Source organism: Garra rufa, chromosome 5 (genome assembly GCF_049309525.1).
Source record: "Garra rufa chromosome 5, GarRuf1.0, whole genome shotgun sequence".
In the NCBI taxonomy this organism is placed as follows: Eukaryota; Metazoa; Chordata; class Actinopteri; order Cypriniformes; family Cyprinidae; genus Garra; species Garra rufa.
Genome location: NC_133365.1, coordinates 18,687,108 through 18,701,534, shown reverse-complemented (window position 1 = coordinate 18,701,534; position 14,427 = coordinate 18,687,108). Strand labels below are relative to the sequence as shown.

The 14,427-nt window shown below is 36.9% G+C and overlaps 1 protein-coding gene across 4 annotated transcripts in view; it reads right to left on the bottom strand.

Moving 5' to 3' along the window:
• Positions 1-14,427, bottom strand: part of abr (ABR activator of RhoGEF and GTPase) — a 225,784-nt gene that overhangs the window by 98,056 nt on the left and 113,301 nt on the right. For all 4 annotated transcript variants that reach the window (XM_073839571.1, XM_073839572.1, XM_073839573.1 and 1 more), the window contains 3 exons: positions 6,846-6,898; positions 4,844-4,984; positions 2,124-2,245 (listed from right to left, as the gene is read on the bottom strand). In XM_073839571.1, the coding sequence (XP_073695672.1) occupies positions 2,124-2,245; positions 4,844-4,984; positions 6,846-6,898 (316 nt within the window). The remainder of the gene's footprint in view (positions 1-2,123; positions 2,246-4,843; positions 4,985-6,845; positions 6,899-14,427) is intronic.

Below are 14,427 nucleotides of genomic sequence, written 5' to 3'. Positions count from 1 at the left end.
TAGCAGTCTCGGTCCATTTGTTTGGTCCGCACCAGGGTTCAAATGGCAGCATTTACACTTACTCAAATGAACCGCACTAACAGAGCAATCCCACCAGAGTTTGTTTTAATCGAACCAAACATGACAAGTGTGAACACACCCTAAGTTTATAAATTGTTCCTGCTCACATACACATACAGTAACATATTATGTGATGTATTTCTCTTCCTGTCCTGGCAGAAAATGCCTCTGTGGAGACTGATGTAACTAGGGATGCTCATTTCGGTTAATTTTCCTGACCGACAACCGCTGCTCGTTATCCGAACATTAACCGTTAACTGATAAAATTAGAATAATAAATTAGTTTAAAATAAAAATAGAATGCACGAGTATCTGTGATGATACATTAAAAATACAAGCAAATGTTTTATTTTAACGTGCAAACAGCAGCATACAGAGCAACAACAAAAACTGTATTGACATATACTTAAATTATCACGCATCAGCAGCGGTTCTGAGAACAGAGAAAATCTGAATTAAAAAAAAAAGAATAATATAAATAGGCCTACACTAAATATGTATAAATTAAATAACTACCTAATTAAGATGACAAAACTAAAACACACTGAATCCTTTTATGCGCTTTGAAGAACTGTACCGGTCTTATTCTTCTCGTCGGACATAAAAATTTAGCAGGCCAGCCAATACCTCAGTGTGCCTAGTTTTTAACATGTCCTCATGCTGTACGGATAGGCAGGACCGCTGCCTGTTAACTCTTAGATCCGCGAAAAAAACACCATCACAAAAACCCTTTCAATTTGCGGTTCGGGACTTCCATCCACTGTCATATGCGTGTGGAGAAGCGCTTGTTTTACAGCGTTCAGCAATAGCAAATCACAGACATGTATGTTGATTTGATTATCACTGTGGCCAATCAGAGGAGGCTATGTTACAATCCACTCACCAACCAAAGTGCCGGTTTCAGTTTTGCTGATTTCTAAACTTTCGCGAACTCTTTTATTAAAACAAAGAAAGTGTTGGCATTATATAAATAAGAGATTAATTGTGCAGTGTAAAGGTTATTTTATTACTTTTTAATAACTTTATGAGATTGCGATGAACTACTCCAGGATGAGTGATAGCTTTCCAGTGATTGTAACGGGAGCGCCTATTGCGCACTTTCTAGACTATAATTCATTCAGAATTTGAATACATTCACTCACGGATTCACTCTCTGATAACCCAATAACGCCACTTGCCATTGAGTTGCATATACTACATCTGTTAACTAAGTAAAGGTGAAGCGAAATATGTCTGTACAGCCACACTGCACGTGTCGACACGCGCGCGTGAGTAAACAGATAACTTACAAATAGCATTATTTCTTTCACCATGCAGCAAACGTAAAAAAAAAAAATAATAGAAAAAAACCCTTTTAAACCGTTTAACTGATAGTAATAATCGGTTAAAATTCTTACTGTCGGTTAACGGTTAAACGGTCAATATGAGCATCCCTAGATGTAACCAATTAATCTTAGCATTTTCTAGTATGTAGAGTACACACACACACTTCAGGGATCAAAAAGTGCTTCCACTGTGGCAAGACTTGATAATGCGCTCTTATTATGAGATGATTATGATGCCCAGCATGGCTTTGCAGCGAAATATAATCTGCTCATCATCATACATAACAACCAATTAAAATCATCTCCTGCCTAATTCGGTCTGATTAAAATGCTGAATGCTTTACAGTCCTAAAGTACCGAGGACAAAACCCAGAATTGAATGTCTGAAAATGGTGAGCGTATGAGGCAGAGTGGATTACATATAGTAAATTAAGAATGTTCTGTGTTTTTTAAAAAGAAGTATTCAGTATACACATTACATGGGTGTTATTCTCCTGGGAAGCTTTAGTTACAGAAACACAGAGCTGCATCAGGATAACAGCAGCTATCAATCAATATTACGGTGTCTTTGGCATTGTAACCATGACAACAACAGAGTGACAAATGAGGTTGCAACTTTGTGAAACAAAACACTTCATCTACTGACACCAAACACACAGCGGGCCGGTAGAGTAATATATGCATGAGTGGGTAAAACATAAAGAGAGAGAGAGAAAGTGTGAGTGTCCATGTTCATACCCAACTGCGGTCTTTTTCATCTTGGCACAGAGCAGAAGGTCTGTGAAGAGGAAGACATGACGGAGTTTACGCGTTCCCTCCGACACCTCCACCAGGAAGCCATCCTTCACCAGCTGACGAACCTGCCAGAGACATAAACACCCACCGTTACTTCCTGTGGACTCATCAGAGCAGAAACACACAGAACATGTGCGCTTTGGAAGAAACGTGGGGCAGCAAATGTCACGGACCCTATCTGCAGTTACATATTTCATTACTGGCACTGTACAGCTTAAACATAAAAAATGTTGACAAACGTCAAATATTTATTTAAGTGTGATAAAAAAAAGCAGGGTGAGATTATGTTAACACATAAATACAGCTGATCCACTCACCCTCAAGCCATCCTAGGTGTATATGACTTTATACTTTCAGACGAATACAGTCGGAGTTATATTAAAAAATGGCAGTGAATAGCTGTTGAGATTTTAAAGTCTAATAAAGTGCATCCATCCATCATAAAAAGTGCTCCAGGGGGTTCATACAGGCCTTTTAAAGTGAATCGAAGCATTTGTGTCAGAAATTATCCATATTTAAAACTTTATAAACCATAATCTCTGGCTTCCACTAACTGTTGTATGCGCATTCACAAGAGAGTGGCATTCGAGCAGATGACCTAAGACCCCTCTGGTTTAAATATGCTAGTCCTGTGAGAACCAATTTTGTTTACAGCACCAAAAAAAGACTAATCTCCTCTTGGCTTTTATGAAAATCCTCTGACATTTTTTTTTCTAATAAATCCTCCTTTAGTACGTTTAATTAGTGATCTGTGTTTTGTTTTGCTCTCTCAAAGACATCGATTCACTTCAAAAGGCCTTTATTAACCCCCTTCTGGAGCCGTGTGGAGCACTTTTTATGATAGTTGGATGCACATTATTGGACTTCAAAGTCTCAACAGCCATTCACTGCCATTTTAAAGCTTGGAAGAGTCTTGAGGATGGGTAAGTCAGGGGATAACTTTTAGTTTCTGGATGAACTCTTGATCTCCTTAAGCAGTCCGCCATATGGAATGGTCAAAGCCAGTTTATGAACACTCAAGAACAAGTTGACTGTTTGTCTGCAACCATTGTTATACACATGTATGAAGCCTCTTTTAAACACATTTGTGACTCTGGACCACAAAACCAGTCATAAGGGTCAATTTTTTAAAATTTAGAATTATTCATCATCTGAAAGCTAAATAAATAATCTTGCTAGGATAGGACAATATTTGGGCGAGATACAACTATTTGATAATCTGGAATCTGAGGGTGCAAAAAAACAAAATACTAAGAAATTCGCTTTTAAAGTTGTCCAAATTAAGTTCTTAGCAATGCATATTACTAATCAAGAATTAAGTTTTATATTTACGGTAGGAAATGTACAAAATATCTTTATGGAACATGACCTTTACTTTATATCCTAATGATTTTCAGCATAAAAGAAAAATCGACTTTGACATGGTTTTGTGGTCCAGGGTCACATTTGTACAGTAATGTTTACAAATTCTGTCTACCTACACTTGCATTTTGAGTGTGATTTATTGGCCAAAAAAAAAGAGAAAATAAAAAATAAAATTAGAGATGAATTTCAGCTCGTGTAAGAAAATCAATTTTAGAGATGCGTTTAGAACAAGCATTGTTGGTCAATGGTCACAAGTTCCGTGGTTACAATATAGTTTAAAGGTTCAATGTTTCCTGAAACCACAGTTCCAACGAACATTAGCAAAAAGCATTACAAAGCTTTGTGGTTAGAACTAAAGCCCTCCACCTGTGGTTTATATAAATGGTTTCCTCTTAGTATGACATGTGGACTTAAATAGTTCATTCTCATGAGCAAAAAGCTATCATGTTGTTCAATCTATATCTTTTTTCCTATGTATATAAAATGTATTTTACATCTTTTATATAATTTTAAGCAAAACAGCAAAGAACAAAAATAAAAAGTAGTACCCAGATGCCAAGTTCATTATTTACAGCAGCACTGCAGAGAAATTACATTATATATACTGTAGAATGCTGCTTAAAAACTGAACCCCATGAAAATGAAGTGTATGTATGCACTTTATGCCAGTTACATGTACATATAAACATGAAAAGTGAAAGTGAAAGTGAATCACTTTTTGTCGTCCATGTAAATGAGCTATAGTAATCTGAAATTATTCTCAAACTGATTAATTAACAGAAGTTATTACTCAATCATCTGCATGATGCCATTAATGCATTCCCTACGCTGTTGGACCAACATAATTCATGACACTTTTAGAGAGAAACAGTCATAGCTAGTTAATTTCTCCAACAATGCATCATACCATGATGATTAAGAAGCAAGCATTGTATGAAAAAAAAGCACCCCTGAATGACTGAAAATCATAATGAATTAATCTGTTGATTGTTAATTTGGAATAACATAGTTAAGTAATAAAAAAGTAAACGGTGGTCTTGGTCTGATGGTTTTGCTGTGAGTACAAGTGCAACTGGTGTGTTCATAAATGCTTACACAAAACGAAACTAAGAACGAATCAAAAGATATTAATAAAGTAGGTGTGAAAACACTCATAGATAGGCACTGATACCTGAATCTGCCTTTAAAAGGTCTGCATCAATCTATAATTTTGCACATACAGTAGAAGACTGTTACAATACAGTATATTGTACTATCTTCCTCTGTCAGCCACATCCAGTAAACACACAGTCACACACCTCTCCCTTTGGCGTGGTCACCGCAATCCTGCGTGGGTCAATCTCTTCGTTGATGCTGGACAGGAAGTTCTGGGATATTCTCAGAGCATCCTGCAGTAGAGGGAAGTCTGGATGGTCCTTAGGAGTGTGTTTTAACAAGTCCTGAAAAAAAATAAAAAAATAAAGACAAACATATATTAAATTTAGGTTTATTCTTTAAGTGATAATCCAACTATTAAAATAAAATATAAGCAGTGATTACCGGGGTTCAAACGTTTTAAGATATTTAAGCACATATGAAAAAAGACATTATTAGCAAGACTGTAACCACCAAATCAATGATTTAAAAAAGCATTTTTGGCAAATCCAGGTAATTTACTATAGAAATATTATGCTTTTTAACATTTTTTATCAGCTGTGATCCGATCTCCTAAAAACTTTGCCTGCTTGTTTAGAATCACCTGTCGCATGTGCTCAACAGGTTTTGGGAAGTTTTGAGTTTTCCTTTAGGCTTTATAGGATTTTGGGTAAATTTGGACAGAACTCTTTTCTAAATGACCTGTTACAGCTTCCCAAACTGTAAATTTCAAAAATTTTTGATCATTATTGACCTAGAGAGTCCAGAGAATTTCTCACAGACCTTTGGGGCTGTGAGTCAAACAGGTCCACCAAGTTTTATTCCGTTCGGCCTCCGTAACCTTAGTCTAATAGGTGCTCAAACTTCATCAGCCAATGTTTGTATAATTATAGCCATTTTTATGGTTTTACTCCTCTTATAGAGCCACCAAGTGGCCAAGCCACGCATTTTCTGTGCTGCAACCCTTAGATTGAGCTCCTACAAGTGTTCTGAGTTTGGTGAAGATATCTCATTTCGTTCTGGAGTTTACTAAAAGTGGCATTTAAAATGAGACATTGAGAACTCAGAAAAAGCACAAGAAGATTTATACAGATAGTATAAATAATAGTATAATCTTCTTGTAAATAAACTACCGGTGCTTTTTCTGAGTTATCAATGTCTCGTTTTAAATGTCAGGGCCCTTGGAAGTCTAGCAATGAAGTGTGGAGCTACTTTGTGCCTCGTAAATGGCATAAAACAGTGATTTATTTACATGGCTAGTCCGATGCCCTATTCACCCTCATTGACAACCTGTTGTTAGCATCGGCTAACTGACCCCAGATTTCGGACTGCAGGACACAAACCGAGATGAAATATGCAAGGTACGTTCACACTCGGTATCATGATTCAATACACTTTAGGTCAATATCACACCGGACTTCTCCTTTAAAGCATTTTGGCATCGCTTTGCGAATTGATATTCACTCTCTAGAGAATCTTTCTGCACTGGTTTGGTTCTGATCAGGTGAAAAACCTAGGACTAGTTCGCAAAAGTAGGTTTTATTTCACCATATTTGAGTCTGTGACTGACGGTTTAGGAATTATGAGCGAATTTCATTCTTTTGATCACTATAGCGCCCCTGTCAGGCTGGTTGGGGCAAGCTTTGGTGAAGTTTTAAGCCTCTCCGACTTTTATGTTTGTTCTGCACGATCAGTTTTACGGAGAGATTGCTGATCCTTGGCCATTCTTACAATAGTGTTTCAGCGCTATGTGCTTGAACCCTTAAAAAAATAAACCTACACAACAGTTAAAAATTCCAAAAGTTCCATCTAGGTCAATAATTATCAAAAAATGTTGAAATTTACCAGTTGGCAAGCTATAACGAGGTTGTTTAGAAAAAAAGGTCTGTCCAAATTTACCCCAAAACCTATAAAGCCTAAAAGTGCACCAAATCTGTACTGTAAGACTTATACACTACAAAAAGAGATTTACTAGAAACACTGCAAGATCAGTCATGTAAATGTATGAATAATGGTGTGTGTGTATGTGTGTGTGTGTGTGTGTGTGTGTGTGTCAGGAACATAATAGCCTGTGCATTTGTCTTAGTAAAGGTGACCTTACTGTTTTAAACTTGATTACTTGTAATCAATAGATGTATATATATATATATAGAGGAAGAGACTCACATGCAAGACCAGAGTGCTGCGAGTGACACGGTCAATAGGCTTGTAGAGGAGAGCTGCAAAGACAAACATTTAAGAATGAATTATAGAGTCATCATAACTTACAAAACATCATTTTATACAGTAAGATGTATAAGATCTCAACTCACAAAACACTCATACTTCCAATCACACAAATGCTCAGAAAAAAAGAAGAAAAAATACCCTTTCCCAAACTCTATTACACAGCTGACTGAGCAGCCAGACACAACGGATAATAGCAGCATTTCTGAGCACTTCACAAATATGAGCATCCAGGACAAATGAATGCAAACACTGAGAGGAGGCTCAGTTTATATCTTCAGCTCTCTGTAAATCCACACCCTCTCAATAAACTGACAGATTGAGAGAGAGCGAAATGCATATATCTGTCAGCTCACAGTATCATGCCCCCCTTAGCCATATCTGTGATTCTGAACACTGCAGTGGTATATGAACACCTCATACATACATGATAGACCAAGCTCTTGCTATTCTGTTCCATATATCCACCTTATTTTGCAATGCAGAAGTAAGCTTTTTTTATTTTTTGGATTCTGATTGGCTGTCAAAGTTTCTATTGTTTATCAGCTGTAAAAAGTCATTCTAAAAGTGATTCTAACAATTATTGTTCTGCTTCTGCTTGCCACTTATCAAGGTCAAACTATTGTTTTCCAAGTACCACCATGTACACACAAGGAGCACTGCTACACACAATTTTGAAAAGTATACTGACACACACATTCAGATAAGTGTGTCCGTTGAGAAATGTTCAGAAAGTGTTTTGCCTCTCATTTCTTTGACAGCACTAGTGGGAAAATTCTCCACATTCACGTCCTCATCGTCTGACAGGGTTGTGGCGGGTCCTGTGGTGGTCCTGCTGTCTTTCACTCTAATAGACGACGATTCCCAGCAGTCCCTTCTCGCTCACACTCACTTCATCTAATTACAGAATCACATCGGAACAGAACGAAACTCTCTGACAGGGCATATTTCCCATGAGCCTCTGCAAAGCTGATGGATTACAGTAGAGAGAGAGAGAGAGAAAGGTTTGAGGAGACATGAGGTAAACTAGTAGATTTATAAGGGAAAACTACAGCGTCATTTATCAATTAAGATATATAAAAGGAGTAATCAGTCTTGTCTCTCTCGTGCCAGTGTTCATTAGAATTAGCATTTACAGGGCTTTATCAGCATTTTCGATGGTGGTTTGAGGGCAAAATTTGTGGAATTTTGCTTGTCAATGCAAAACTCGTCACCATTGTGTTTGGGTGGTTGGAAGGGTGCTGCGGTTGTTAGATGTTCTGTGTGTTAGCGTTTAGCTGAGTGGTTGTTTTGGTGTTCTGTTGGGTAGTTCTGTTGGGTAGTTGTTAGAAAGATTGTAGTGTGTTCTGTGTGGATGCTAGAGCACTGTAAGGCAGTTGCTATGGAATATATTGTCCAGGATGGTCACTAGGAAAGGTGTTACTGGTGTTGCTGATTGGTTGTTAGGGCATAGCCAGTTGGTTGCTATGATTTATGGCATTCTGGGTGGTTGCTAAGGCATTTCTAATCAGTTGCTATGAGTTTTGATTTTCTAGGTGATCAATGGGCATTTACTAGGATGTTCTAGGTGGTTGCTATAATTTATGGAGTTCCTTCTGTGTGGCCACTAGGCAGTTGCTAGGGTGTTCTTTGTGGTTGTTACAGTGTACTAGTTGGTTGCTAGAGCATTGCTAGGTGGTTGCTACTGATTATGGTATGTTGGGAGGTTGCTAAGGCATTGCTAGTTGGTCGCTATGAGTTATTTTCTGTGAGTGGTCTCTACAGAGTTGCTACAGTATTCTTTGTGGTTGTTACAGTGTGCTAACTGGTTGCTAGGGCATTGCTAGGTGGTTGCTATGGATTATAATATGTTGGGAGGTTGCTAAGGCTTTGATAGTTGGTCGCTATGAGTTATAATGTTCTGAGTGGTCACTGGGGAGTTGCTAGGGTGTTCTTTGTGGTTGTTACAGTGTACTAACTGGTTGCTAGGACATTGCTAGGTGGTTGCTATGGATTATGGTGTTCGGAGGGGTCACTAGACAGTTGCTGGGGTGTTCTTTGTGATTGTTACAGTGTGTTAGTCGGTTGCTAAGGGATTGCTTTGGTTGTAAGGGCATTGCTAGACAGTTGCTATGAGCTATGGTTGGCTGAGAGGTTGATAAGGCATTGCTTGGTAATTGCTATGGATTATGGTGTAGTGAGTGGTCACTATGTGCTAGCTGGCTGCTAGGGCATTGCGAGGTGGTTGCTATGGGTTATGGTGCACTGAGTTGTCACTAGGCAGTTTCTAAGGTTGATACAGTATGCTTACTGGTTATCAGGGAATTGCTAAATGGTTGCTCAGATTATGATGTTCTAAGAAGTGACTAAGCTGTTGTTACAGTGTTCTTTGTGTTTGCTACAGTGTGCTTGTTGGTTGATAGGGCATTGCTTGGTGGTTGCTTGGTGTTATGATGTTCTGAGTGTTCACTAGGGAGTTGCTTGGGTGTTATTTGTGGTTATGACAGTGTGCTAGCTGGTTGCTGAGGATTACTTGGTGGCTGCTATGAGTTATGGTGTTCAGGGTCATTGCTAGGTTATTGCTAGTTGGTTACTATGGGTTATGGTGTTTAGGGTCATAGCTAGGGAGTTACTATAGGTTATGGTGTTCAGGGTTGTTGCTGGGTAGTTATTATGGGTTATGTTGTTCAAGGTCGTCGCTAGGTGGTTACTATGCGTTATGGTGTTCAGCGTTGTTGCTAGGGCATTGCTACAAGTAGGCGGTTACTATGAGTTATGCGTTCCAGGGTCATTGCTAGGTGGTTACTATGGGTATGGTGCTCAGGGTCATTGCTAGGTGGTTACTATAAGTTACAGTGTTCAGGGTCATTGCTAGGTGGTGACTATGGGTTATAGTGTTCAATGTTGTTGTTAGGTGGTTTCTATGGGTTATGGTGCCCAGGGTCATTGTTAGGACATTGCTAGGTGGTTTCTATGGGTTATGGTGTCCAGGGTCGTTGCTGGGGCATTGCTAAGTGGTTTCTATGGATTATGGTGTCCAGGGTCATTGCTAGGGAATTGCTGGGTTATGGTTTTGTGGGTGTTAGGCAGTTACTACGGTGTTCTTTGTGATTTTAGTGAGCTTTTTCACAGTTTGTGAATATAGTTTTCTATAGTGTGGCTAAGTAGTTTGTAGGGCATTGCTAGGGTGTTCTTTATAGATGCTACAGTGTTGCTATTATTGTTGTAACTTGTGGTGTTCTGGGCAGTTGCTAGTGCATTGCTATAGGTTATTGTGTACTGGTGCTTGTTAGGCAGATGCTACAATGTTCTTTGTGGTTGCTACACTGTTGTTAAGTAGCTGCAAGTGTCGTTATGCTAGTTTTACTAAATGAAAAGTTACAGTAAGTGTTGCACATTAAGTTATTGTGTTGCTGCTATGCACTTTCTATTCTAGCCCCCTGTCAGTGGATTTTAGCTTTTTCTACCTCACAACTCATGGCCAATCACAGCTGATTGCATCTGAAAGGGAGCCAATCAGGGCTGCATTTCCTGAAAGCATTGTTATCCTAAGTAGCATTGGCACCAGTTCTCTCTATAAACTACTTAGACTAACAATGCTTTTGAGAAATGCAGTCCAGGACAGTCGTTTCAGGTTGTGACATCCAATCACATTCTTGAAGCACATCTCAGCACAGACACTTGCATACTAATTTGAGCTCAAGATGCCCTTCACACACAGTCACAGAATAAACCATTCTAGATCAATAGAGCTACTGATTTTCTATACATTCATCCCGCTGGTCTGAGGCAAAGAAGACCAGAGTTTAATATTCATCAGGAATATAAGAATAATAGAGAAATAGAGCAGCAGTTGATGGAGTGATTACACGTAGTGTAGACACCCATGGGCAGCATGTGTATATTTTTTACTCTGTGTCTATGGGCCAGTTGTCAAGGTCGGACAGGACAATTGTGATTAATCATCAGATTAGATCACTTTCAATCTTTGTCTATTTCAGATGACAGATTATACACTTATTGCAGGGACTTTCCATAATGGAAACAGACAATAATTCTCACTTTTTATATACATTAAAATACACTCTTTAAAGTATAAGCAAATCAGAATAGAGGGCCTCTATTTAACAAAAAAAGAAAAAAAAATCAATTCATAATCAACTCATCAACTCAACTGTCATAAATAAGGAAACTGAAAATACTTGTAGATTAGTTTCTTAGTCGGACTTCAAACTTTTAACTCAGTAAAATGTCTTCCTTTTTTCCATATTTTCTCATACCACCCACATGTATATGATTACAAAGCACTGTGAGTTGAGTGTCATTGGGAGATGATTTAATCTAAATGTCACTGTTATGAACAATTTATGAGTCTAGCAAATTTATGAGTCTAGAAAAGGAAAACAAATATCACAACAAAAAAAAAACTGTGGGCTGATACCATCTGAGTCATGCTTACACAAGACAAATATTAGTCAGTTCTTATGCTTTGCTAAATACAAAAAAGTGTTTGAGGAATTCTGTCGCATCAACTAGGATGTGCCACACATGAACCGAGTTGTGGTATTGGACGGGACATACTGTATACTGTGATACAGTATACAGTATGTCCCGTATACAAGTATAGTATACAAAGTCCAGTATACAAATCAAGTTGCTTTCAGTGGCAGAAGTCATTAGAATGTAAAACATTAATAAAGTCAATACATGGACTAATAAATATCTCAAAAGAAATATCACAAATGCTGAACTTACAAAAGAAAATCTGAAATAAATAGACAATATAAGATCAAACAAAGAATCAAACCAAACCAACTTTTTTGTTGATGTACTTTATATTGCACAAATTTTTCTGATTACAACAGTATGTACCTGTTTAGTGCCACATTCTCACATTTTTTCTTGGGTTTCATTTGCTCTATTTCATCCCTTGTTTACATTCTGTCACAGATTCGGCTCAGCTCTTGAGGGGGCTGATTACATCTGAATGTCTATAATTTGGCTGCTAAAAAGCTGATTGCATGAGAGAGAAAGTGCACAGGAGAATTTTGATCAATTCTTCAATGTTTGGTCCAATCATTCTATATTGTTATTCCTCTGTCTACACCACTAGTGCACTTTAAAGTCTACCTTTATCTATCTGTCATCTATCACTGTGGTGACTGCAGCTGGTGCATTGTGGGAGATAATCCTCCAGTCACCTTGGGGTGGAAGGAGGAACTTCAAAGGAGTTAATGCATAGAAACGCATAAACAACACATTGAAACTCAGGTTGTAGTCTGCTATTACTAGTCTGTGCAACTAATAAATTGGTAATCAACACAAAGATTGTTTAGCATACTAACTGTAAACAAAAATGTCTTTAAAATATATAAAAAATTACAGAATTGAATGAGTAACAGAAGGCTAAACAGGAAATGGTAATTTTGGTTTCTAAATGCCTGTTGAATTTTAGTAATTTAATGCACCACAAAAAAACACATTGTGGTTGGTGCAAACCATGTTTATCTCCACTGAAAGTGGGTGTGTTTTTAGTTTGAGTCACATTTTTATTTTCATCTTGTATTGTTTTGTAGAGTTTGGACATTCAGTCTTCAATCATTTGATGTTTTTTTAAAGAAGTCTTAGTGCGATGAAAAGAAGTGCAGTGAAAACAGTAAAATATTAAAATATTTTTACTATTTAAAATAACTGTTTTCAATTTGAATACATTTTAAAATGTAATTTATTCCTGTGATCAAAGCTAAATTTTTAGCATCATTACTCCAGTCTTTAGTGTCACATGATCCTTCAGAAATTGTTGTAATATGTGACCCTCGTCCACAAAACCAGTCTGAAGTAGCATGGGTATATTTGCAGCAATACCCAAAAATACATTGTATTGGTCAAAACTATTGATTTTTCTTTTATGCCAAAAATCATTAGAATATTAAGTAAAGTTCCATTGAGATTTATGGTAAATTCCCTACCGTAAATATATCAAAACAGAATTTTTAATTAGTAATATGCATTGCCAAGAACTTCATTTGGACAACTTTAAAGGTGATTTTCTCAATATTTAGATTTTTTGCACATCAGATTCCAGATTTTCAAATAGTTGTATCTCGGCCAAATATTGTCCTATCCTAACAAACCATACATCAATGGAAAGCTTATATTTTCTGGTCTCAAATTAAAAGAATTTACCTTTATGACTGATTTTGTGGTCCAGAATCACATTTGCTGATCTGCTGTTCAAGAAACATTTTTTAATAATATTATTATCAATGTTTAAAGCAGTCAGGTAAATTTTTTCAGGATTCTTTGATGAATAGAAAAATCCAAAGATCAAAATAAGAAGCTTTTGTTACATTGTACACTATACCATTCAAAAGCTTGGAGTCAGCATAATTATTATTTTATTTTAAAATATAGAAATGAATATTTGTATTTAGCAAGGATGCTTTAAATTGATCAGATAAATGATGATAAAGACATTTATAATTTTACAAAAGTATTAAAAATTACTGTTCAAAAACTTTTGACTGTTAGTGTAAATAGATATTCAAATTATACATGTAAAAAAAAGGAGCTCATAGGGCGGCAATATAATGACAAAAATCATTATTGTAGATTATTGCTCTTTATATTGTATTAATGATAACTAACATCAATAAAGAAAACAATTTTGGGCACATCAAATTCTGGCTTCACAGACAAACCATGTCGGTCCATGACATTAGTTTAGTCTAGCACAAATCATCCAAAAACTCACAATAACTGTTATAATCACTGAATCTACGAAATGAATCTTTTAGCTATTCACATATCTGTACTGTGTTTATGACGAGTGCATTTGCGAGCGTGCGCAAACAACACAGCTCTGGCATTTTCAGCACTGACTAATCTAAGCGCCTTTGATTGGCCAATGCATTCCTAAGTTCAACAGAAATGCGTTTGATTGGTTATAAGGCTCAACACTGCACAAAACAGTGCATAAAAGCAATACCATGTGGTCTTAATGTAATTCCACAAAGTGACACTTTTCATTCATTTTCACATTTCATTTTAATCACTGTAGCCAACATTGTTTAATAGTTCAGAGGCATTTTTTTGGCACTTTGTCTTGAAATTATGGGGCATTTTTGTTCAATTTGGTGGCATTTTTGCCACAAGCTAAGCACATTCTGATTTAAGCATCCATTGACCAATGAGAATTGGATAGGCAGTTCCAGTTGTTCATTTTGGAAATATTAAATTTTACTGTATTACTGCTTGGTTTCAAACCCATTTGAATCTTTCCACATGGATCCTACACGTTCCTATCTGTCAGAGCTTTCTCTAGCGCATATTTAAGTAATAAGTTATGAGAAGTTGTGCTTTATTAGAAATAAAATACAGTATTACATATCATCCTCCATCTTACAATGTCAACTAAGATTAATAACTAATCCTCATGTGCACTATGCAGTCATATAAAGTACACAGCTACTGTTGTTCTTATATTGCATATTTTAGCACGCCTGGAATTCTATATTGACCAATCAAAGGCACAATTGGAATT